Source organism: Symphalangus syndactylus, chromosome 19 (genome assembly GCF_028878055.3).
Source record: "Symphalangus syndactylus isolate Jambi chromosome 19, NHGRI_mSymSyn1-v2.1_pri, whole genome shotgun sequence".
NCBI lineage: Eukaryota > Metazoa > Chordata > Mammalia > Primates > Hylobatidae > Symphalangus > Symphalangus syndactylus.
In genome coordinates, this window is record NC_072434.2 from 22918876 (window position 1) to 22946355 (window position 27480).

Consider the following 27480-nt stretch of genomic DNA (forward strand, 5'->3'; position numbering starts at 1 on the left):
CCTATACAAGGTCAGGATCATCAATATCACTGTCTTCCACCTCCATATCTTGTTCCATTGGAAGGTCTTCAGGGGCAATAACACACATAGAGCTGTCATCTCCTATAACAATGCCTTCTTCTGGATACCTCCAGAGGGACCTGCCTGAGGCTACTTCATAGTAAGTTTTTTTTTATATACATAGGTACAAAGAATATGCTCTAAAATAACTTCAAAGTGTATAGCAGAGTAAATACTAGGCAAAAGGAATTTTTCACCTCCATTATAGTCTTCTATCATATATATGACCATAAATATATATATATGTATACATGTACATATATACATATATGTACATATATACATACCTATGTGTGTATGTATATATACACATGTATGTGTGTGTGTGTGTGTATATATAGTCCATCAGTGACCAAAACATCATTATATAACCCTTGACTGTATAACCAAGATAGGACAAAATGAATATGATCATTCCTGCTGAGGGATCAGGCAGAATTGTCCAATTTGAGTCCAGCACGGCCACTCAGGACACACTGACCTTTAGGGACGGCACAGGGCTCCATGTACCCAGAGTGAAGTGGAGAGAGTCAAAGTGTGAGTGGCTATAGGAGAGATTCTGCCCTCCAAAGTTCAGGGCACCCAGCATGCAGCACGCACAGCTGAGTCCTAAGGCAGCAAAAGACAATGTACATTCCCCACGTTTCCGGGAAATCACTTTTACACTTCGCAATGAAAATTTTAGATTTCGTTGAAAAGGATGGCCAAGAAATAGTAGGTCTAATTTTGAAACAAATGCAAAAGCACTATTTCTGTAATATGGAAATCCATATCTGTGCTCTTTTCCTGCGTATGGAGTTCAAAAATTTCAGTTCAAATCCTGACTCTACATGACTGTGTACAAGTCACTTAACCTCCATTAGCCTCAATTTTGTTACTCAGAAATAAGACGTGCTTGTACTCAGCAACGGCATAGGTTCTTTTCCATGCTGATGTTCTGGGACTCAGTTCCTCCAGGGCTGAGGCCACATTGGCGCTGTCCAAAATCTGGGTAACTTGGGATGTGGGTGTTAGGGACAGTGCCCCTTGCTAAGGCTCCTGGAGGTGATCCCATGCAGTTTCCCAGCTCCTTTCAGAGGAGCTGAATAGAGTGGTTGACACAGCTAAAGCAGCGAGAAACATCAACCAAGAGCACATGGCATTCTTACTTGATTTTTCTTGCTGGTTATTCCTAGCTTGCCTGGCCAATATGTCTCTGAAAAATCATCTCCTTTCAGAGGAGTTGGGAACCTGAAGAGGCATGAAGCCTCTGATTGCTGTGAGATTTATGTAACATGGGGTTGACAAAGGCTTTCTGATTGATAAAATATAATCAAGGAGAATAGCATGTAAACAAGGAACAGAAAGAAAGAGATGCATGCAGCGTTGCTGATGGCATTGCATGTTTTGGACTCTCTGCTTGGTGTACCACGCCTTATTCAGAACAGTGTCCTGGGGATCCAAAGTGCAGCTCTGTATCATAGGAGTTTCCTTCTCTTTGGAAAGACTATATATTGCCAGTTCTTGCCAGGCACATTGCCTCACGCCTGTAATCCCAGCACTTTGGGAGGCCAAGGCGGGCAGATCACTTGAGGTCAGCAATTCCAGACCAGCCTGGCCAACATGGTGAAATCCCATCTCTACTAAAAATACAAAAATTAGCCGAGGGTGGTAGCAGGCACCTGTAATCCTAGCTACTCAGGTGGCTGAGGCAGGAGAATCACTCAAACCTAGGAGGTGGAGGTTGCGGTGAGCCAAAATTGCACCACTGCACTCCAGCCTGGGCGACACAGTGAGACTCCATCTCAAAAAAAAAAAAAAAAAAAAAAAAAAAAAAAAAAAAAAAAAAAAAAAAAAAAAAAAAAAAAAAAAGACTCTATGTTGTCATTTCATAGCTTGCCTAGTACAATGGTTCTGCATGGCCACTCAATATATTTTGTGTGATTTAATGTTTCAATACTGATGAGAGGCCTTGTACTTCTATTTGTTCTTATCTCCTGGCTTTGGATTGGTCTGTTTGAAATTTAACCTTCTTAACCAAACACAGCCACAACTCAAGATAAGACTTATCAGATTTTTATTAGTAAACTAGAAAGAAGATCTAATGCAAGACTCAGATGTGAGTCACTGATTTGGTTCATTGTAGAATAGACCTGAGGCCCTGGGGTGTCCAGAGTCCACTAGAGTGCAGCATCTGGGCTGACCACATTAACCAACTACCCTCTTCTGAGCTGGTACTAAGACAGCCACTCTAATCTGAGGTTTGAACAGAGTGGTTGACACAGCTAAAGCAGCAAGAAACATCAACCAAGAGCACATGGCATTCTTACTTGATTTTTCTTGCTGGTTATTCCTAGCTTGCCTGGCCAATATGTCTCTGAAAAATCATCTCACTAAATAGCAGTAGTTAGCAAAATGACAAGATTAGCATTAACAGCTAAAATATGACCAATATTTTTAGGCATAAGGTATTCAGAAATATGCTTAAATAAATGCGATTTAGGCAATTATATTCTTGTGCCAGCAAATAACAAATGATAATCACTTCTTCCATGGCTGTAAGTTCGTATTGATTAAGCTCAAACTTAGAACTCCAAAATGAATTACATCTGGTCATTGCTAAACTGCTTTGCTCACTGGAAGAAAAAAAAAATCCACAACACCTATTATACTGCATTTAATTAAGACAAGCATCAACTTTATGTGCCATTATTTGCTTCTGCCAAATCTCTATGGTCTAAATATTGAACAGTGGCATCTCTTGAATGCTAATCAATCCTTTCTGAATTTCAAATGATTACATAAATTTTAGGAAATGCTTATTTGCCAGCATTACCCTCAGCTGCATATATATCAGCAAGGCATTAGTATGAAGATATGTGCAGTTATTTGACAAGTGTCTAGTGAGTGTTTTTCTAAATTAGAATATCATACATGAAAAGGTAAAAACTGAGAATGAATGCTAATTGTACGAAGAACCCTGGGATATTTCTTTTGCTTATCTGACTTCATGAACAACAATTTAACCAATGCTCTTGGGTAAAGATGTGAGGTAAATGTTCTGCTTCACTAGGCTTTGCAGTCCAGCCAGTGGCAGTGTGTGTGTGGGTGAGTATGTAATCATATTTAAAGGAAGCCAGCAATAAAGCAAATATTGTGACAAGCTTCAGGAAGGAGAATTGCCACATAATAGGAAAATCAGGTTTTGCTGTTTCAAAACCAACTTTTATGCAGCTACCAAGTAAAAAGAATTTTATGACATTTAGACTATCATACTTATTTCAGAATTAATAAGCATAAATCTTGATGCACAATTGGACATTTTTTACTAGTGTTCCACCCTTCTGAAACTCTTACAGCACTTCCAGTGATGAGGTAGTCAACTAAGGGATAAGAACAGGCACTGCTATTTCACTTTCTAGAGTAGCTGTAGATTTGCCATAAAGCAAATGGTACACTTGGTACTGTCACCTTCTGACTTAAGTGAATGAATCATTCATCTTGCTTTAGGCACTGCAAACACAATTTAAATCAGTGATCAAATTTCTCTGTTGGATTTGTAAGCCTCTTTTATTAACTGGATGTAATGTTGCAAAAATGCAAAATGGGGATTCATTTTTCCCTTTGTTTCAGTTGCTTTCCTTACTAATAGATTTATGCTCTCTTTTTCACCTCCCACGCAATAGGAACACCTAGTTTGGTGGCAGAAAAACAACACAACACAACACAACACAAACTCAACAAGTTGCTGTGCCTCTTCTAGAGAAGTGGACAAAAAAGTACTGTCCTTTTGTAAGCCCTTTGAATTCTCTTCTCCAAAACTCTGTCTACAATATTTCCAGGCTTCTCCAGAAGTGCTGAGGGAAGGGAGCACTCGGACTCCAACAGTGCCCCCCATACACTTCCTTTCTGGGGGGTTCATCGCTTAGCAAAGGCAAAATGCAGGCATCCTGAGCACAGCCCAGGTCAGAACAACTTTTCTTTTTCAAAAAGACAACCCTACAATGGCCAATCATCAGGTGATCCTGCAAAGCTGTTTTCTCTCCACAGGAAGTGGCAGAAAAACCCCTTCATGATTTACACCACAATGTCACACTGACATCAGGACTCCGATTAGCTAATGGAACTGCCGTTAAAGCAACCAGTTCACACTCTCCACTGCACAATTAGAATATCCTTGCCAGGGGTAGCAAACAACTGAGCAGTTAGGGTGAAGAGGCTATGCAAGGTGAAGTCTTTTCCTTTTATAGAAGAGCACATGCCAACCTTGCTGGTAGATTCAGAATAGTACTTCCTGTCGGACAAAAAGGAAGGGTCCTCTTTTAAAGAAAAATAGACAAGGAGAAAGACGTTCTGATTGAAGTGCCGTGGTTTTCTGGGCTATGTTAACACAGGAGCCTTTTGTATGCCTCACTTAATGGCTGAATGTTTGCTATTCCTACAAATCTCTGTTGTCTCTTAAGTGAGATGTGAGATCAGTAGTTGCTCTGCAATTCTTTGCTTATTTATAAAGCCTTCATTTTCAAATGAAGTGTGTGTGTGCATGTATGTGTGTGTATATATTCAGAGAGAGAGAGAGTCTCAAAAGTGATGAGACAGAGTTCCCATATATGATGGCTTGTGCTGGAGTTGTAAGCTCTGTGCAGAGGTCCTGACTGGGCCTGGGGTATGGGGCCAGTCTCCCTATTTGCATTTTGCCTTACCAACCACTCTATAGGGAGCTTTGACAGCAAACCTCTGCCAGGTTCTGATACTGAATGCCAGAGGACAAACGGCACACACTTAAGTAAAGGGAAAAGAAGCATTAGATCTTTCTTTAAATGTCAAAGCAGAAGAAATAATGGACAAAATTCAAATAAGAAAAAAATTCCTATATCAGAAACTAAAGACTATTGGAAACCTAACCACTACAAATAAATTTCCCTATCTAAAAGACTTTTATCCCAATCTTTCAGCTAGTAAACATTTTATTTACTATTAACAATGTCAGTGTCATATCGCAAGAGCAGAGTTATGGTTGAACCCTTCGGGAAAGCAGACCGCTGTACTTGAAAACAGAATGTACAAACTTACTACACTCCTCTCTGCCTGCCCACCACCCCCACTCCACCCTGCCCTGCCCCGCCCCGCCCCGCCCCAGGGACCTCGTCCACCTAAACCTTAGAGATGCAATTGGCTACTTTAGGATTTTTAATGCCAGTGACTGCCAGAGGGGAAAAGAATGACTGTTTGTTTTGTTATTGTTTTCCTTTTTACCATCACAAGCAGCTAAAATACATCCTAAAATAGACATATATGTAACGAAAGCTGTGATCATTTAGCTTTCCTAATGTCTAGTGAATGGTCCAAAGAAAACGTCACACCTAAGAGGTGATAATCAGCTACAAGGAGGAAGTCTTTAAGAAAGAGGTACCAAAGCTGCGAGGCAAATGCGTTCTGGGAGCTTGCTGGAGCTCTGAAACCCAGAGTTCACACAGAGAAAAACAAAACTTACAATATCCAGTTGACCCTTGCACGACACAGGTTTGAACTGCGTGGGTCCACATCTTATGCAGACTTTTCTCAGCCAAACACAGATAAGAACACAGTATTCACAGATACGAAACCTGCCTGTATGGAGGACCAATGTTTTGTATGCTCAGGTTCTGCAGGGCTGACTGCGGGACTTGAGTGTGTGCAGATTTTGGTATAAACAGGGGTCCTGGAACTGATTCCCTGCATATACTGAGGGATGACGGTATTTAGAAACTGAGTGAATTAAGAGCTATATAATTACTTAGCATATTCAATAAAAATTGGAAATTCAGGTGAAGTATTTCTCTGCTTTTACCAGTAGACATTGCTTTTCTTTTTGTCCACATTCTTCAGATGACTGTCCTAATTTCTTATATCATTTTGCCTTAATAAATAAATAGTGTCTTAGTAAGTACAGTCCTCCCTTGGTGTGCAAGGGAGATCAGTTCCAGGACCCCTGCCTATACTCAAATCTGCAAATACTCAAGTCCTGCCATCTACCCCGTGAAACCTTCAGATCTGAAAAATCAGCCCTCTGTATATGTGGATTTTGCATCCGATGGATACTGTATTTTTTTTTTTTTTTGAGACAGAGTCTCTCTCTGAAGCCCAGGCTGGAGTGCAATGGCACAATCTTGGCTCACTGCAACCTCCGCCCCCTGGGTTGAAGTGATTCTCCTGCCTCAGCCTCCAAAATAGCTGGGATTACAGGTGCCCACCACCACACCTGGGTAATTTTTGTATTTTTAGTAGAGACGAGGTTTCACCATGTTGGCCAGGCTGGTTTCAAACTCTTGACGTCAGGTGATCCACCCGCCTTGGCCTCCCAAAGTGCTAGGATTACAGGCATGAGCCACTGCACCCAGCCTTTTGGATACTGTATTTTGGACTTGCATTTGTACACAGAACCTGCAGATACAGAGGGCTGACTGTATTTATTGAAAAAAAAAATTTTGAGCAGAAGTGGACTCACACAGTTCAAACCTGTGTCTTCACAGGTCTTCTTTACATAGTATTTTTAATATGCTCATTGATGAGATCAAATGTCTCCGAAGAGGAAAGTAGGCTGAATCAGAGAAAGTACTGACTGGCATTTGGGGTTATTAGTTCTAGACCCAGATCTGAACCTAAAATGTTGGATAAATCATCTAGTTTTGTTTTTTCAATTACAAAACTGGAGGAGAATGTTCTCTTAGTTCTCTTCATTCTGTAAAAGAGAAACTAAGTGATTTATTCACCTGAGGACATTTTATTATTAACATTACCGAAGAAAAGCATTACCACCACTTCCTTCTATGGCTCATTTTGGTGTTTGACACTGTTAGTGTTACAACTTCAAATAGAACCTAAATGCTGATCATCAGTAATTAATTTCATTTATTATTTTATTTGCAAAGAGGAGGGACTCAGTTTAGTCTCTATATTACTTATACTAATCCCTTTCATAGGCTAGGCACAGTGACTCATGACTATAATCCTAGCACTTTGGGAGGCTTAGGCAGGCAGATCACTTGAGGAGTTCAGCCTGGGCAACATAGCGAGACCCCATCTGTACTAAAAATTTAAACAAAAAAAATCCCCTTCATAATGTGAAGACTTACCTCCCTACTTTCTAAAGGGGGCAAAGAAGATGCCAAATCCTCTAATAGTTATCCATAGAATCTGTTTTCTAGTCTCTCTTTCTTCAAATTTTGTGCTTGTATTTTTTTAACTAATTCTTTTCAATTCCCATTATTTTTTTCTTTTTAATCTAGAAGTTGGGAGGAAAGGCATCCTTTCATTCATGAATGCAACAGATATTTATTAAAAGCCTATAAGCCGGGCAGTACATGAGGAGTAAAACATATACTGTGTTCATGGACCTTACAGTTTATTAATTTGACAGATAAAAGAACTTTGCTTCACTAACAAAACAAGAACATTTCACTTAGCAAATACAAAATAAAAGAATAAAAAAAGAAAACCTGAACAGCCATAGAGCCCTGCCCCCCACTTTGTTTGGGGTCAGACTTGTATAGTTTAAAGTCGCCACAACAAAGAAAAATGTTCTGCTCTGCCTTTGAAATACTGTTTTTTTCCTTCCAAATTATGATTTTAAAGGTCTTTCAAGGGAGGGCCAGATGTTGTGACTCATGGCTGCAATCCCAGCACTTTGAGAGGCCAAGGAGGGAGGATTGCTTGAGGCCAGGAGTTTGAGACCAGCCTGGGCAACATAGTGAGACCCTGTCTCTATAAAAAAATTAAAAAATTAGCCAGGCAGTGAGTGTGACCTGTAGCCTCAGCTACTCAGGAGGCTGAGGCGAGAGGATCATTTGAGCCTAGGAGTTAGAAGCTGCAGAAAGTTGTGATCATGCTACTACACTCCAGCCTGGGCAACAGAGCAGGACCCTGTCTCTAAAATTATGAAGAATAAATAATAAAATAAAGTTCTTTCAAGCCCTGAAGGTCTTACCCATCCATTTTGAAAATCCCTTTCAACTTGTGTTCAAGTCACATTGTTTATTAATAAACAATACTGTTTATTCTGAGACTTTATAATTGCTTAGATGACCTTTTATATTTAAGATAATGTTCTTAATTTTTTTAAGATAAATCATGACTAGACACTACAGAATGCCTGAACTGAACCTGTGGATGAAACAAGCAACTCTTCAATCAGTTTTGTTCTTGAATTATGCCCGTTGCTTCTCTGCAGGTGAGGATCAGGTGACAGGCTGGTGAGGACATTTAGCAGGCGGTCACTTTTCTGTCTGGGTCAGTTGAATCATTCCCTGAGGCAACCACAACCCATCTTCCCTGGGGTGTTTGTCTCCATGAGGACAAAACTTACCTGGGATGTGTATAATCAAATGTCACATTCAAAATTTGGAAATTTAGTATGAAGCAAAGAGCTATCATGATAAACAAATATAATATTTTCTCCATTCATTTTGCTGGAAACAGGATTCTATCAATGCCAAGAAAGAATTGTACAACATTGCCTTAACTACTATTACTTAACATGGGCTGAAAGCCTATCATCTTGCATTTTCTTGGAACAGAAATGCATTTGCCACCTGGTTTTAGTCAGTAATATTCTTTCTAATCTTTCTTCACATTAGCTTTCCCAAAGAGCTTATAAATAAACATCTCCTCTCATAAACTGGGAGGATGCAAACTGATAACAGAAATAATTTAATTTTGAGGAGATATTTATTAGAGAGTTCTTTGGAAAAACTGGTCTCTGAAAAATAACCTGTATTTGAATATGGCTTTTAGCTAAACCACCTCCTATTACCTATCACGAGTTGCTTCGGTAAAGGCTTTGTTTTAAGTTTCAAACTATTTGTTTATTTTTATTTTTTAATTTTCTAAGACAAGATCTTAATCTGTCACCCAGGCTGGAGTGAAGTAGTACGATCTTGGCTGATCCTCCCACCTCACCCTCCCAAGTAGCTGAAACCACAGGTGTCTGCCACCACACCTGGCTAATTATTTTGTAGAGATGGGGTCTCACTGTGTTGCCCAGGCTGGTCTCAAACCCCTGGGGCTCAATCAGTTCTCTCACCTTGGCCTCCAAAGTGCTGAGATTACAGGTGTGAGCCACCATACCTAGCCCATTTATTTATTTTTGTCAGTAAACATTTTGTAAGTCCCTATTATGTACCAAGCATTGTGCTAGAAATGTAAAGAAAACATTAAAACTAACAACTAACAGAGATTGGGCCTACAGAATCTATTATGTTATACACAGAGAAATGTGCTGAGAGGGCATTTTTGACTTATTTCCTTTCTTAACCAGCTTACCCAACTGATGTCTGCTCATGGATACAATCTGAGGGGGGAAACGTCAGAGAGCAAACTAGAAGGACTTGAGTCCACTGTACTTTTCTTTTGAGTCCTGTCATGAGCTTTTTGTGTCAGCAGTAACAAACTTTAGTGAAGAATGACTTTTAGATTAGAAAGTGGATGACTGCTATTGGGACCCGCTTTGAATTAACTGATCAGTTACTGTTCCTGTAGATGTTTCTATTCCAGCTAGACATCCAGAAACCCCAAACACGACCTAGACTTTTCCCTCTCAACTCTGCCACATCTTGTGGCTTGAAACCTGTAACTAGTTTATATCCTTCATCTCAGTCCAACCACATGGAGTATTAAAACCACCTCTAGGCCAGGCATGGTGGCTCACGCCTGTAATCCCAGCACTTTGAGAGGCCAAGGCAGGTGGATCACCTGAGGTCAGGAGTTCGAGACCAGCCTGGCCAACATGGAGAAACCCCGTCTCTACTAAAAATACAAAAAAATTAGCCGGGTGTGGTGGCAGGCACCTGTAATCCCAGCTACTCAGGAGGCTGAGGCAGGAGAATCACTGGAACCCAGGAGGCGGAGGTTGTGGTGAGCTGAGATCACGCCATTGCACTCCAGCCTGGGCACCAAGAGTGAAACTCCATTTCAAAAAAAAAAAAAAAAACAAAACACCTCTAAAAATAAATCACAGCATGCCGGGAATAAAAGCAAAAAAAAAAGTAAGTAAAATAAAAATAAAACCTCTGAAAACGGTTTCTAGCACTGTTCTTGGTCCAGTCCACTTTCCACGCTGCTGCCAGAAAGGCAAATCGACTTAAGTTATTCACCGCATCCCTGTCCCCTTAAGAACACTGCTATACTTCCTAATTGTCTAGAGAATGAAAACCATGGCACCTACTTCTCCTTGCCACTATAGCCCCAGTGCCTTCTTCAGTGCCGGACACATAGTCAGCACTCAATGAGTATGTGTTGAATGCATCTGTGGCTTTCATGTCCACGTCCAGGTTCCTGTCTATGTCTCCAGCCACATCTGCTGCTTCCCTCAAGCCATATCCATCAACTAACAGTTCCCTAAACTTATTTTGCTCTCTCTTGCCTTTAAGCTTTCACACTGGTGGTGCTTCTAGCTTGGAATGCTGCGCCCACTTGGGACCACACCCTACCTTCTCTCACCAAATCTATCTGGGAAACACTGTTTCATCTCTCACAGGAGAATACTGCTGCAGTCATCTCTCAGAACAGACCCTGGCCTTTGACCAGTCCACAAAATCTTCATTTTTCTCCAGAACCAAAGAGTCTCAAGGCTGGGCTGAGATAAAAACATAGCAGGCTTCAGACTCAGGGGACCCAAGGCTCAGGAGGAGCGTCTGGGACAGCAGGTACCAGCTTAGGACTTGGCCTTAACTTTCAAGAGTGACTCTGGTATGATTTCACCCTTAATCAACATTTGGGGCTAGCTGAGGTGCCTAAAGTTAATTATCTATATACCTCAATAAAGGTGAAATTTTAAAAATTGATTAGCCACTGTTTGTATAGAGTAAAAAGTTTTTCCACTCATAAATTAGAAACTACTTGAATTTTACTGCTGGTTACTTTTCTCCTGCTTCTCTAAAGAAATAGACTCTCAGCCAGAATTCTATTTATCTCTGATCTGAAAGCCATGCTTTCCTTTCTTCCTTAAGCAACAAATGGACATGGATTTAATGGACATTTAGGCCAGCTATTCACTGGTGTACTGGGCTCCTGAAACAATCGAAGTGCTCATTAAACAACAGAGTGTATGACTAAAGTTCTGGTAAATACATGGCCCAGTTGTTCAGGAAGATAATTTTTGAGGTTCAAAGGTTGAAAGCATCTCAGATCTAGCCCAACCCCCTCCTCATAGTATTAGCGGAGAATATAATAATTTTGGAAAATGATGAAGGAAAGATAAAAGTGCTGAAAACTAAAGATGGCTCATGGTTAATATGTACATCTTCAAATGTAATACATTTCTTCAACTAATTTAAAATGCCATTGAAGTGAGATGACCCTCTCTAAATATTTTATCACTAAGATGCTACACGATTTCTTATTCATATATTACCACATTTTCCATTTAATTACTGATCAAATGCACTAGTTTAGAAGACTAAGATCTTACCATAAACCAGAATAATTTGTGCGATTACAACAAGCAGGCCTATGCTTGCTATCTTCCTTTTTAACATTCTAAACACTGTTCTCGGGTAAAAGATGCAGACTTACTTGAACAGAACTTTCCTTTTTATTGTGGTTAATACAGAAACCACACAGGATCCAGTCTTGGCATTGTAAACCTTTGAACGTTACATCCATGAAATTCTGTTGTCCGTTTAAGTTTTCAGTAACATTTCTTTTTGCTGTATTTATCACATTTTCCAAAATATGAAAATGCTCTTTTTATTTTAAATGTTGACTATACGTGAAAAATTAACTCTGGTTCTATTACTTCAAACTACCCCTTTATTAGCAACAGTTGTGCAGTCCTGTCAAGAAGAATTTTAAAAATAAAGTACCAAATTTGGAGAGTAGACACATCTGTTTTACTTTGCAGTTTGTTTTATTGTTTTATTCCTTAGAATATGAATTCACAACTATCTTATAACTGAAGACTAAAGAAAAAACATATGTTGGTGAATCTGATTTCTGCATTTTTTTCATTCAAGGGAAGTTGCCTCCCTCAGCTGTCTGCCAATAAGTAATAAATGGACTTGGCAAAAAGTTTATTTAAGTTGGCTTTATTAAGCCAACAAAATACAGAAATCAAGTAAGGGACAGGCAGGAAAATCTGTTCCTTTGAAGTCAATAAAAATCCATCTCCTTAATCCTTTTTTTATTCCAAGCAGTGGTTATTTTTCTCAACCGACTCACTGAGGACCTTGATTTAGCTAATCTGTCTTGCTTAGTTATCTTTCTTTTCCAAAGCTTTCCTAAAGAAGCATCCTTTCCCCTTGACAACTGTCATCTTTTGTACTTGCACAGTGGTGCATCTGGTTATACACATTCTCTAGTTTATCCCGATAGAGATTTAAATACAGGTTTTTAATTACGATTCATATTTTAGAAGAATAAAAACAGAAGTAGCAAATTGAAACAAAAGGCACATAGAAATTATCAATGCGAGAAAGATGGCTAAAATTTGATACCATACATCTTTCCTAAGCTGTCTGTTTTAAACCTTTGTCATAGCTTTATTTGGTTATTGCTTATCTGTATATTATGGAAGAAAAACCAGGACTCATTTGAACGAGTCAATTGAATAACTCGTTTTCCATTCCCCAGCCTATCCACTGAAGGGCTATGCATCATGCAGAAATATATATGAAAATATATTCACGTTTGAAGATTTCATAATTTGACAGGAAGGGCATTATATTGATAGAACAAAAACATACATGGACCACAAGATATTTGAACTTCAACATCATTTAGCAATCGTTGGTTGAGCACAGCATGAGAAAAGGATTTCTTACCTAAACTAAAGAGCACCAAGAATTTCAGACATACGAACTCTCGTTGATCAAACTGGAGAGAACGAAGTTTTGCCACTAACTCCTGTGCATGACTCATGAGGTTGTTGAGGGTGGCTCCGGCTTGTGATGCTATTATGGAATAGTCCACCTGCAATACAGAATCACAGTTTAAGGACTATCAGAATCAGCAATATATATTTCACCTGAGATTGTTAAGAACCATGGGTAAAATCAGATTGCAATATAGGTTTTTTAAATAGAATAGAGATGGGGGTCTCACTATTTGACCAGACTGGTCTTGAACTCCTGAGCTGAAGTGATTCTCTGGCCTTGGCCTCCCAAAGTGCTGGGATTGCAGGCCTAAGCCACTGTGCCTGGCCACAATACAGATTGATAACAGAAGAGATCTTCCCCATGAAAGTAGTTTGAGGCATATTCCATGATTCTAAAATGCATCAGAATTACTATGTCTGATAAATATAATCACTTTTGATAAGCTTTGTAGGAAACTGGTTTTGGCTACCTAAATTTTTCAAGTATATATGCCTTTTTTATATTATGAAATTACATCATCACATAAGATAAAAAATTTTAACTCTCATGAATAAGGTGAAAGGAAAACATACTGTCCATGAAAAGTGAATCCAGGAGAGTGTTCTATGTATATACAATATTAACTAGTGCATGAGGAAAATAAAGGCAGATACATTTCTACTTGTATTATGAGACTACATTTTAAAGTAATCATAGTTCAAGATTGCATGTTTGTGGATGATGAAAGAATCACATTTAAATTATTCTTTATAGAACAGCAGAAGTGTTAATTTAAAAATTTAAAATAAATACAAATACATTATTCTTTAGTTTTGTTTCCTAAAAAGCATGACATAAAACTGCTATTCTCAGATGATTACATTAGATTACATCAGATTAATGTGTTTCTCTCTAAAGACAGCAATAACTTTAGGAGAATAATTCCATTGTCTGGAAGCAAAAAAAGAAAAGGCATATTTCCCTTTTCATTTAAAAAAAAAAAAAAAAAAAAAAAAGTGTGGGCCGGGCACAGTGGCTCATGCCTGTAATCCCAGCACTTTGGGAGGCCGAGGTGGGCGGATCACTTGAGGCCAGGAGTTCGAGGCCAGCCTGGCCAACATGGTGAAACCACATCTCTACTAAAAATACAAAAATTGGCTGGGCGTGGTGGCATGTGCCTGTAATCCCAGCTACTGGGGAGGCTGAGGCACGAGAATTGCTTGAACCTGGGAGGCAGAGGTTGCAGTGAGCCAAGATCGTGCCATTGCACTCTAGCCTGGGGGAAGAAGCAAGACTCTGTCTCAAAAAAAAAAAAAAAAAAATGTTGCTAGGCTCCAATCTTAGATTATTCATGGGGACATAAGAAGTTCAATTTATAATAAGTTAAGATGTTGGGATGGCTGTCAGTGATAGCACTGGCTTTGCTGCTGCGATTACAGCATAATGGGAAAGCCCAGTTGGTACCTGACGCTCCCATTCCTTTTTTTTACTGGGGAGCTCTCAGGCAACCAGATACTCTTTTAGGTGCATTTAATATTTGCAGCAGCAGCAAATTTGTCTGGGAGGCAAGTCCTCATCTGCCACTCACCCAGAGCAGACTGTATTAAATTTTTATATTTATTGACATTTCATTACCATAATTGACTGCACTTGCTTCTCTAGGAGAAGGCACAGGGCTGCCTCCTAAGCAGGAGAACTAGTCCCTTGAGTAGAATTTGCAATTAAAAACAAGGCAGAATGGATTTTTTTTATTGTGTAAATATGATGAGTTGAATTTTCAGCTTTAACTAGAGAATACTGGGTGTACAGAAACCTTTTTCAAGAGTGAGAAAAATTATGAGTCAGTGGAAAGACGACCCCCAAAGGTGTCAATCAGTTTATATAGAGTCAACTATGCATGAAAAAGCCACAGTTAATGTGTGTTAGAGGAAAACTCTTGCATCATGTACAGCACTGTCTATTTGCTTTAGCCAGGTGCTGGCATCTACGCACTAAATTTAAACATCAAGCGTTGTAAGAACTCCTGTGGTTTCTGTTTCAGAATGTGTGAAAGAAGGGTCAGTATCTGGGCAACCTGAACCCTGAGCTAGAAGGAGGCAGGACACGCTGTTGAACTCTGTGGAGCACATTGGGATTATTTGCAGAGCACACAAAGTGACATCTCAACTATCATTTTGCCAGTTCTCTTACAGGGGATCTTTCTACTTCAAGGGAAGTCCTTACTTTAAAAAGGTGCCTATGCTATAAATTCTTTAAAAACTGCACATAGTCAACTACTTCAGATAATAATAATACAAATTTTACTGAGACTAATGGGATAGATGAGTGAATGAGAGCAGGAAGTCCTGATGGTACAGCAGTGGTGGCAAAAGCCTGAGACTAGGTAAGAGACCTGAGCCAATGCTGCCTGTTACAAACGAAGAACCTTGGACAAGTATGGATAAATCTCCATCCCTTGGTGTCCTTATCTTTAAATAAGGCAGTTAAATTAGGTGATGATAATAAGGTACCTCTCACTTCTATGATTATCAAGAATCATAGATGGGACAAGATTATCAATTGAAGCTTGGAATCAACGGAATGCACTGCAGCTGTAGCTTAATATACAAAAAGTATATTGTAGTAAATATCACTAGTTAAGATCCGGGTGTCGTGGCTCACTCCTATAATCCCAGTGCTTTGGGAGGCCGAGGTGGGTGGATCACCTGAGGTTGGGACTTCAAGACCAGCCTGGCCAACATGGTGAAACCCCATCTGTGCTAAAAATACAGAAATTAGCTGGGCGTGGTGGTACACGCCTGTAATCCCAGCTACTCAGGAGGCTGAGGCAGGAGAATTGCTTGAACCCAGGAGGCAGATGTTGCAGTGAGCTGAGATTGCACCACTGCACTCCAACCTGGGCAACGGAGTGAGACTGTCTCAAAAAAAAAAAGGAAAAAAAAGGCGAGGCGAAGCGGCTCACGCCTGTAATCCCAGCACTTTGGGAGGCCGAGATGGGTGGATCACCTGAGGTCAGGAGTTTAAGACCAGCCTGGCCAACATGGTGAAACCCCATCTCTACTAAAAATACAAAAATTAGCCAGGTGTGCTGGCAAGTGCCTGTAATCCCAGCTACTTGGGAGGCTGAGGCTGGAGAATCGTTTGAACCCGGGAGGCGGAGGTTGCAGTGAGCTGAGATTGTGCCATTGCACTCCAGCCTAGGGGAAAAGAGTAAGACTTCTCTCAAAAAAAAAAGAAAAGAAAAAAAAAATCACTAGTTAAGGCCTGAACCAGGAAGACCATACTAAAATGAAACACAAATACGTTGGTATTAATTTTCCATTATTAAGATGGAGTTAATTAAATATTGTTGTGTATAGTTCTAACAGGTGTATAATAATAAGTTCAAATACTAGAATTTCATACGTGAAAATGTAGTACACTATAACAGAAAGGAATCTAATTTGTTTCATAGGATTATATATTTAGTGAGAGACCTTTAATGAGATGGACCTCAAAAAATCAATTGGTTTACCAACAACTTTATAGCTATACATTTATTTATATGCTAATTTGAAAGCTCAAACATGCTTATTAAATGGGGGCTTAGAAAACATTTCTTTCAAGGATAATTTATCAAATTGCACAGCTCTAAAGAAGGATGGGTGATTTATTCTTGAAACAACATTCAGATCTCCAGCTTCCTTACATTTTATTACAAACATAATTATATTTTCATTGTTGAATGCAGAGTTTGTGCTCATTTCAGGAGCAGCTGGCCTTGTCTTTTATGTACTTAGTAAAATTAATTTATTGTTCTCTTACATGTAATCTTTGTGTCATTAAATTCAAGGGAGATATTGAAGAAATACTCTAAACTGATGTCCCCTTTGGATAAATTTCACTCATCATGAAAAAGTAGAAACAGTTTTAGCTAAATTGCTTTTAATTCTAATCACTGAAATTTTGATGACTTGTGTAAGATGCCTGTCATTTTAATATGATACACAATAATAGAAGATAATAAGTTGCCAGTAGACCTTTCCCTTAGGATGATGTTACAGTGGCTGTTAATTAGCAACAATATGCAAATACTAAAACCTGACCCCACTTCAAAGTACATTATTATTTTTACATACATAGATATATGTGTGCATATGTGCGTGTATAGTTTTTAAAATATTGGATAGGAAATAATTCTTTTCATAACTGTAAGTTGTGACTATATAGAACATTTGAAGTGCTTAATATTATTGATAATCATAATTTCCTTTTTGCTTAATAAGGCTATTTAATATACATTTATGTAGATGCCTGATTCAAAGACACAATTAAAACATAATAGCTAACTTATAGGGTTAAGTGAAACACTGAATCCTCATTTCAATATACAATGTACTGGTGTCCTGGGCTGCTCTTTGCAGTGGGGCTATTTTAGTTTCTCTAGTTCTGAATGAACTATGAACAGATTCAATTCTGCAAACATTTATTAAGCAAACTTGTGAGCCACTGGGCTTAAGAGAAAGGCTGTGCTATTTTATTTTTCTTCTCTTTTCAAGCTCCAAGGAGCAATTTCCTGGATAGTCACTCATTTTTTAAAATCCAGGCTAGTCTTTTTCTTTTTCCTCTGCTATGACAAATTCACCACATTATTTACAGTGAGCTGTATTTAGTAAGAAAAAGCCAGAAGATTGGGCTATGGAGCACCTGGGGTCTTGCATTCCTCTGTCTGTCCAAAGGGTCACTATAAAGCAATGTGTAGACATGACATACATGCTTTCAAGGTGAAACAAAATCACTATCTGGTGTTCCCTTTGTGTTGGGACTTCATTCCTGATATTGTGGACTAAGGCACATTTAATATTCCTATTTGCCAATCTCAAAATACTCAGTATAAACATTTTCATTTGTTCCAGAAGTAATCATTTTCTCAACAGGGCAGTTGAGAAAATACTATAAGTAAACCTGGAAATCTATAATGAGTGAATTGTATTTCTTCTGGCTGAGGCTGAAAAAGGTGGCGAGTTTAGTTAAAGTTTCATCTAGTAATTGCTTGTCACTGTTCCTCTGACCTAGAAGGATTTTAAGCGATGGTGTCTTCCTCAACTTACAAAGGAGAGTACAATCAAATATCCTCACTTTAGGGGTAAGGCACTTCCTTATAGAAGCTGAATCATCTGGACAGCTTTGAACACCCATCTTATTCTCTTTGCACTTCCTCCTCTGAAATTTCCCCGCACTTTCTCTGACCCTGTGTAATGGGGCTTACCTGTGAAAGTACACAGTGAAAAGCACTATGCAAAGGGCAGTCATTACAGTCATTAATTAGGTGGATGAATTACGCCTCTTATCACTATTGGCTGCACAGCTGTGTCTAATGTTTTTCCTTACATCTTTGATTTCCTTTCATTTATCAGGCCATCAGAAGCATTTGTTTTAACTAAATTAAAAAATGTATTTATCTCCTACAGGTGAGTACCAAGCTGCCTTTAGGGGAATTTTGCATGCTGTATTGGGGTAATACTATTTACCTTTTTCCCATGATATCAACAACATGGCCTTAATACAGTGCTTCATGGAAACACTTCTAGCAGTGTTTGAAAGTTCACATTCCACACAAATCTATGATAGCAGGTCAATATGTCTCTGGGGCAGGCGAGTCATTTTATTTAGAAAAATGAGAAAAATCCTCTTTTAAGATACGTGTTTTCCCCCGAAGACTGGAAGAGAATTCAACAAAAAGTTGATTCAAGTGGTGGCATTATGAGTGATTTTTTTCTTAGTTTTAGTTTTTTCTTAATATTAAAATAATTTTATAACACTAAGCAACAATCACATTAAAATTGCTTGTGAATAACTTAAATGTACTGTAACAATGTGCTACAATGCCATATAGAAAATTTCTCCCCAAATAAACTACTAACTAAACCACAAAAAAAGCATATCCATTTAGTCTCAATAAAAAAGGAAATGAATTTGTTTTGCTTGGAATTTCTGTAGAGTCTGTCATGCACTGGAATTACACATGAAGACCAAATTAAATGCCGGCGTGAAGGCAAGCTCTGCAGCATCTGTGAGTTAATCAGATGAACAGTATGGCATGTTGGTAAAGAACACAAACTCTGGCACTAGTTGGCTTTGATCTGACCATCTGTTCTGTTCTACCACTTACTAGATGGGTCCCGACCTTGAATCAACCACTTCATCTCTCTTTGCCTTGGTTCCTCATCTGCCAAAGAGGGATAATAGCCCTTTCTTCGTGGGGTTGTTGGCTCCATAAATGTCACCCTTGCCCTGGCCTAGTTTTGATGACTTCTAATTTTTGTGTCAGCACTTCAGAGAATGCTTCCTGTAATTCCTACTGCAATTCTGTCTGGTAGATAACATCATAGTTGCCACTGGACAGGCGAGGACACTGAACCTCAAAAGGTAAAGCGACTTGCTAAAGATGACGCAGCCAGGAAGTTTTGGAATGGAGACACGAAAACAAGTTGTTCCAATTCTAAATTACACTTGTATGTGTGAATTTTACACACACACACCAGAGAGCACATGGTCTGCACTAGTAAAGAAAATATTCTCTAACCACAGCTCAATTGTTATTGGATTATAAACAATAACAGGAAGCAGTTCTTTCTTTTTTTCTTTTTTTTTTTTTTGCCTTCAACTACTTTCATGTCATATATATGTGTGTGTATATATATATGTGTATATATATGTGTATATATGTAGATATATGTGTGTATGTGTATATATATATATATATCTCCTAGCTTCTACCTCTTTTCTATTTTTTATTTTTTTTGAGATGGAGTCTCACTCTGTTGCCAAGGCTGGAGTGCAGTGGCACGATCTTGGCTCACTGTAACCTCTGCCTCCCGGGCTCAAGTGATTCTCCTGCCTCAGCCTCTCATGTAGCTGGGACCACAGGCACATGCCACGATGCCTGGCTAATTTTTTTGTATTTATTTTTAGTGGAGATGGGGCTTCACCATGTTGGCCAGGCAGGTCTCGAACTCTTGGCCAGGTGGGTCAAGTGACCTGCCCGCCTCAGCCTCCCAAAGTGCTGGGATTACAAGCGTGAGCCACTATTCCCGGCCTCTTTTCTTTGTTATAAATCCTCTTTTCCTCTAGCATATTGCTTTACTCTTATACTTAATATATTCCTTTCCTTCCACTCATCATTTTAACGACCTTCTTAAAATTTGTGTACACTAAGTAATGTATTGTTGTAGCAAAATCTAATTTTTCCATTTTTACACTCAGGGAAGTATTTATAATTCTCAAAAAAATTATACTTAATTTGTTTTAATCAAGCAACCAGGAGAGATACAATAGTTCTCATTCAGTTCAATCAGGTAATATTTATCATGTGCCTGACATATTCAGCTTTGTGCTAGGTACTGTGAGGATATAAAAGAAGTACATGTATGTGACCCTGCTTTAAGATATCTGTCTCATTCTGATAGAGAGGTTATAGGCTTTTGAAGTCTTCCTTTGTAGCACTTTTGCTTCCATCCTATGAAATGCAAGAAGCACAGAGATAAATTCAAAACATTTTGTCTAGATATTCCGCAAAAAAAAAAAAAATTATGGTAGACGTCTTTATATAAAAGACGTCTACCATAATTGCCATAAATGAGAATGTCTGATTACAATTAATCATTACTAGGGTAGTCACTGGACTGGATGAAAAAAGTGAAGGGAGGGGTTCTGACAGACCTGTGGCACAGTTTAAAGGGTGGGGAGGGGAGCTGGAAGAATCCAGGCCGCAGGAAACATACAAGGAAATGACTATTTCTCCACCACGGAGTTCCTCATTCAGTTCTGATGACAAAACACAAAGCACCAGTAATTGATCCGAAAAACTATAATACCATCCTCATTCAGTTCTGATGACAAAACACAAAGCACCAGTAATTGATCTGAAAAACTATAATACCATCCATTCCTTGATTGTTCTTGGTTTTGAAAATCAGACAGCAAGAAATGCACTTTTCCCTACTTTTTAAATAGTAATTACCCTCACCCACGGGCAGCACTTAAGGCAAAATGAAATGTGAAATAAGAAATATTTCTAAAGAGCAAGAATGGAAGTGCTTTGAGAAAAAGAACGGCACAAACCCATTTCATTTCTGAAACTCAGAAGGAAATGAAATCAAATTAATTTGTGGGCCCAGTCTTGTACTTCCAATGCAGCTCCTAGCTGGGTGAAGGTGGGAGGCACACCCAATGATTACACTCTGAAAATGGGTATATTTTCTCCAAAGACTTGGGTCCCAGAACGAAAATGCCAAACAAAAATCTGAAAGCACAGGAAGTCAAACCCATTGAGACTTTATTTTCTCCTCTACAACGCTTTTCTCCTGAGAGGTGCAGATAGCAAGGACCAGATAGTGATGGAGATGCTTGAATAGACCCAATTTGCAAAAACTCTGAAATAGTGCTTGCTTTTAATTTGATTGGGAAATTTTGATTTATTAATAATACAGCAAATGATGTGGAGACAGCCCTTCATTTCCAAATAGCACTGCTGTGGTTTCACAGCACATAAACATCTATGGCTGGACGTAAAAGGTCATGGTGCCTGAGTACTGAAGTCACCATTGCTGAACAATGCACTGGTGCCCTGAATAGGTATGACCCAAAGGATTGAAGGAATCACTGTGTCCCACACGTTTATTTAAATAGCGTATCAGTTGTAGAATGGCGGGTTAAGAAACTGGAGAGACTTGCCTAAATTCCTGTAAAGTTGCAGTTAGGTCTATTAAGCAGACTCTCTCCGAAGACATTCACAAAGCTGTCTCTCCTCCTTTAAGACTTTGCTCAAATGTTACATTTTCAATAAAGCCAAACCAACCATTCCTATTTCACAGTGCAACTTATGGGTCACACTGCAACACACGTCTGTGGATGAGTGTTGATTTTCTTTTCATTCTTTCCTTTTTTTTTTTCTTTTATTCAATAGCACTTTGACCTTTAACATATTACAGGCTTGTTTCTTAGGATTATTGTTTAATGTCAGCTTCTCCCTGCTACAACATTAAGTTCCATGCACTAATATACACCAAAGCCCCAAAAAGTAACTAGCACAGAGTAGGATGCTCAATAAATATTTGTTGATCGAACAAATGTCTGTTCAGAAAGGTATAGGACCTAACAGTAATTTTTTTCTATCTTTCATTTGAATGACTGGATCTTGAAAATTGAAATTCCCCTCCCTTCTCATTTGCCTTTATACCAACTATTTCAATTATTCATGACATCCAAATCCATCTCGTTCACCAATATTGTTCCAAAATAGTAAGGACTCCACAAGTTATAAGGTTTTAAAATAGCTGACAAACAAGTGTCTTGGGTTAAAGCAGAAGCTCGAGGAAAAAGAAAATCCGGGTACTAATCATTACGTTTGATTTACCAGTTCTTTGGACCCTTGTAAGCAGGACTTTCTGTCCCAGCAGACTGGAAGCAGCGGAATGTTCATGATTATGTTTGCTTTTACAAGTTTAACTATAATCATAAGAGCAGGAACAGAGTGCACCAAGTCATCTTTTCTAAATTATTGGCAGCCAATCTCTCCCTTTCAAAGCACAAGAGTGCTTCTGACCTAGTTAAATTCCGGCCATTCTGAACATGCTTAATAAAACGGCGCTTTTTTTTTTTTTTTTTGGTCTCTACACTCACTTGTTGCCCAGTAACCAGGAAGATGGATCCTTCCTTTCCATGTACCACTTGTCGGTAAATGTGGTCGAGGATTAAGAGCTCACTCCAGCAGTTCTGAAGCAGCTTCATTTGGTCATCAACCTGTAAAAGAAATAGAAACAAACAAAAAAACAAAAAATGACACTGTTATTCACTACTTTTTTGTTTTTGTGTAATTTTCTACATAAGAGGACTACATATAAACAAGAAAGTCTCCATCCATGGTCACTGAAGCGCAGGTACCCAGAATTCATATCACCGCTCCTGAAAATCAGGATTTTCATTCGGACAAATAGTTTTTTTAGGACACACGTAGGTACTTAAGCTAAGTATTTATAATCAATGAACTGCTAGGGGAATGCACTCCATTAAATTGGTCTACCTAACATTAATAGAGCTATTAGAGTTAGGTCCAGGTGCCTCAGGTTGTCCTGAGTAGGCCCCATTAGAATGACCCCAGATTGCCTATGCTTATGTATCTAAAAGTGAATACAGTACATTAAAGTGAAGCTGAAATAGTGCATAGATATTAGCAAACTGCCAAGCCAAAAGAATTCATATAAAAGAAAATTAGCATTACAGCCCATATGACTTTTGGAGACAAAGACACAGCCCGTTTTGTAACCAGTGTTAACTGAAAGTCCAATTGTGCTGGACTGAAGAGAACACTCACCAAGCACGATGTCGGTGCTAACTGGAATTTCTTTTATAATTTGGACAATTTTGCCACAAACTCTCTAAACTTCAGTTTTCTGATCTGAAAAACGGGCCCAAGAACAGTAAGCATCTTCCTGACAAGGTTGCTATGAGGATTACAATGACAAGTGCTACATTATAACAGGGATCTTATGCACGTTCCACCTTCCCCTCCAGGGAACTGCATTCTTCAATGACAAATGCACATCTGTCTCATGTCCAGTCCTCATATTTAAATATGGACAGCATATTTATCCATTTCTATAGCTATTTGTATCAGTTTACTTTTTGTTTTGTGATGTTTATTGGACAAAAACCTTGGTATACCCAAATGCGATGGCCATGTTTAGACATACACTACACATTATTGAAAAAGCAACTGACATTTATATGTTGCGTAATATTTTTAAGAGTTTTTGTGTATTTTAGATTTGACGTCCAAAACATGTCTTTGAAGTTAGCAGAACTGGTACCCATTTTTTCAGATGAGAAAACAGGGGTGTCAGAGAGGTTCGGGGGTACGTCTAAAGACTTATTGGCTAGGCACAATGGCTCATGCCTGTAATCCTAGCACTTTAGGAGGCTGAGGCGGGCAGATGACTTGAGGTCAGGAGTTTGAGGTCAGCCTGGCCAACATGGTGAAACCCTGTCTCTACTAAAAATACAAAAATTAGCTGGGTGTCGTTGTGCACACCTGTAATCCCAGTTACTCGGGAGGCTGAGGCAGGAGAATCACTTGAATCCGGGAGGCAGAGATTGCAGTGAGCAGAGATCACGCCACTGCACTCCAGCCTGGGTGACAGAGAAAGATTCCATCTCAAAATAAGAATTCTCATTCTCCCTCTCACAATCTAGGCTGTCTCCAAATTATATCAAGAGGCTCTAGAATTTTATAAAACAAACACATTTACTTTATCAAATTCATTTTTATGTGGCCATTCCATAAGACTCTGAATAGCTGTCACTGATACATTAGTAGTGATAAGAGTTTCTGGCTAACTTTATTTCCACGAGTTCAGGAACACAGTGAGCTCAAGAAAGCACCAAACGTGGAGAAAAACAAGGATTTGAGGCACAGTTCCACACTTTCTAGCTATGAGAGCTTGGCCAAGCTGCTTAATTCTCCAGCCTTATATTTTCTCAGCTAAAAATATATGGAGCAAGTCTTGTGAAGATGCAATGAGATAATGGATGGGAAAGCCCTTTGTGAAGTGTAAAGCAACACACAAACGCAGAAATAACAACTAACAGAAGGCTCCCAACTGGAGGATCATGTAAGTGCTGTTTAGAAGAGAAAAAGAAATTACTTACAGAAATCGAAGCTATAATCAAGCTCTGTGATCAGGAAAAGGCATCCCTGAGCACATCTCCATCAGAAATGTTTCAAACCAGTAAGTATGTTCTGACCAAAACAGTTACATTCGTTAAGTAAATAGCTATTGTTGAGAGCCAATTCTTTGGTGGTTATAAGTGCCAGGCCCTAGCATGTAAGGGTGGACAAGATAAACGCAGTCACTGCCTTTTTGAAAATGATTCTGGTGCAGGAGAATGTTCACCCAAACAGTATTTAGTGGTTTAGTTGACAGTGAGAGTTCACATTTTTCTTTGAAGGAAAGTCTCCAGAATGGCATGTGGTTTTACAATCCAGGTGGTGGGCAGCAGCTTATGCAGATCTGCCCAAATGTTCCCTGCCAACAGCTGACCCAAGGAGCTGCGGCCTAACATCCTAGCAATATGCATGTCATTGCACGCACAGCAGATTCCAGGAACTGATCCTCTCAGGTGCTAAGGAGTGATTTCAAAGCCAGGTGCACTTTGCTCTCTCTGGGTTTTATTATATTTTCATACACTATCAGCATCTTATTTCAGATTTATTAGTCTATGATGGTAATTTGGTTTTGTTATGTTGTTCTTCTGTGATGTGAAGTATTAGTTATTTATTTAGCACTTATTTCAGGGAAGCCCAAAATACGTTACTTTGAAATTGGCTCCCTAGAAACAATTACCATACAGGTTAATGTTGCATCAAATTTCCAAGTGGGTGGGGGACTACAGAATCCCCAAAGTCTATTTACGGACACCTAAAAAGGATTCCAGCTTAACCTATTTATATGACAAGAAAATTTATTATTCCCATTTTGCAGGTGGAAAAATGGAAGAACTGAGACTATCTGCTGGCCATGAACAAATGGAGAAAAGGTGAGTGAAAATTAAGAGAATTATGTCAGCCAGGTGTGGTGGCTCACAGCCATAATCCCAACACTTTGGGAGGCCGAGGTGGGAGGATCACTTGAGTGCAGGAGTTCAAGACCAGACTGGGCAACATAGGGAGATTACAAAAAAATGTAAAAATTAGCCAAGTGTGGTGGCACACACCTGCTACTCTGGAGGCTGAGGTGGGAGGACTGCTGGAGCCGAGGGGATTGAGGCTGAAGTAAGGCATGACTGTGCCACTGCATTCCAGGTTCGATGACAGAGCAAGACACACACACACACACACACACACACACACACACAAGTATGTCTTCTAGAGCCATCTCATCAAGGGGTCTTCCTCTTCATTTGCATTTGATGGTTCCTGTCCTTCATATGTAACTTGACAGAAATAGTTATGGTAACAAGACCTTGCCACAATTAAGGCATACTAAAATTGTAAGACAACAATCTGAGGCCGAGTGCCATGTCTCATGCCTGTAATCCCAGCACTTTGGGAGGCCAAGGCAGGCAGATCCCTTGAGGCCAGGAGTTCGAGACCAGTCTGGCCAACATGGTGAAACCCCGTCTCTTAAAAAACTAGCCAGGTCTGGTGGCAGGCGCCTGTAATCCCAGTTACTCGGGAGGCTGAGACAGGAGAATTGCCTGAATCCAGAGGGCAGAGGTTGCAGTGAGCTGAGATCATGCCACTGCACTTCAGCCTGGGTGACAGAACAAGATTCTGTCTCAAAACAAACAAAAAACAGTCTGACTTTTCCTAGATTTCTTTTCTTTTAGGATGCTGAGGACACACTTAAAAATCTACATATCCTCTGTTCCTCTGCTTCTCTAAAAATTGCAGGAATAGGTGAAACTGAGCCTGTTTTCTGTAATTAGTACTTCATTTTTGTTTTATATTCTTTCTGTGCTGTTCACATTATTCTGTATTCCTTTGTGTCTAACAGGGCATCTCCTATAATCTCTCTGCTTTTGCAAAGTATTATGATTGTTTGCTTATTTTTCTGCCTTCCCTGAGGGCAGGGACAGATTCTGAAGCTACAGCTCCCAAGTGTCTTCCCTGGTGCCTGGCACAAAAAAAAGCCACTTAATAAATGCTTGCTAAATGAAGGAACAAATGACTGAATTACTTTTACTTCTGCAGTTTTCTCTATATCTTGTGCACCTAGCCCACAACATAAGCAAACAACTTTTTCATTGTTTGTAGAATTAATGACAATCTGAGGGCAGTGACTACCTCAGCAACTTGCATCTGACCCCTCTCACACGTGCCCTGCAGGTCTGCACCCACAGCTGGCCCTTGGTAAAGACTTGACTGATGGTAATTTTAACACCCAACCCCCCGACTCAAGCAATTGATTCTTTGTTTTAATACTCTCCGAGGAGGTTTTCTGTGCCAACATTCCATTTCATTATTTTCCATAATTGATTATGTGATATTTTATATTATCTTGAAATTGGTGAGTGTGCAGCTTCACGGTGCTTTGGATAACATAGTTTTTACGCAGCTCTATGAATAAAAAAATAGGGTAAATGTGATGGCTGGCTTGTTCCCTTGTTCTCAACAATTGAGCAATGTTGACAATTTTGAAGATTTTTTATTTTTTAAGAAAAACAGAGTTCTGGGGGTGTGGGTAGAAGAAGGAAGGGGAGAAAAATTATCTACTTCTTTTAAGCAAATTCTCCAGGTATTAATGCTGTCAATAAACAATTTAGAGTGGCATCTAGGCAGTTCCAGGAAGAAGACCAAAGAAGTGTAAGTTCCACATTATATAGCAAAACCTCTCACTAGTGGTTAGCAATATCACCTCATATAATCTTGTGTTATCAGCTGTAATAAAAGGAAGGGCTTATCTCAGAAACCTAGTTACTTATCAGAGAAACTATTTATATTGATATTATAGATGAGAGTGAAAAGGAACACAAGTCCCATATTGTTATGAAGCACAACTTCCCACAACCCAGAAAGTTAATTATTAGAAACTCGTACTTTTTCATAAAAAGAGTGAATCTAGGCCGGGCA

General features: G+C 39.2%; 1 protein-coding gene across 2 annotated transcripts in view; it reads right to left on the minus strand.

Moving 5' to 3' along the window:
• Positions 1–27480, minus strand: part of NR5A2 (nuclear receptor subfamily 5 group A member 2) — a 150766-nt gene that overhangs the window by 44261 nt on the left and 79025 nt on the right. For both annotated transcript variants that reach the window (XM_055233912.1, XM_055233911.1), the window contains 2 exons: positions 22533–22652; positions 12837–12984 (listed from right to left, as the gene is read on the minus strand). In XM_055233912.1, the coding sequence (XP_055089887.1) occupies positions 12837–12984; positions 22533–22652 (268 nt within the window). The remainder of the gene's footprint in view (positions 1–12836; positions 12985–22532; positions 22653–27480) is intronic.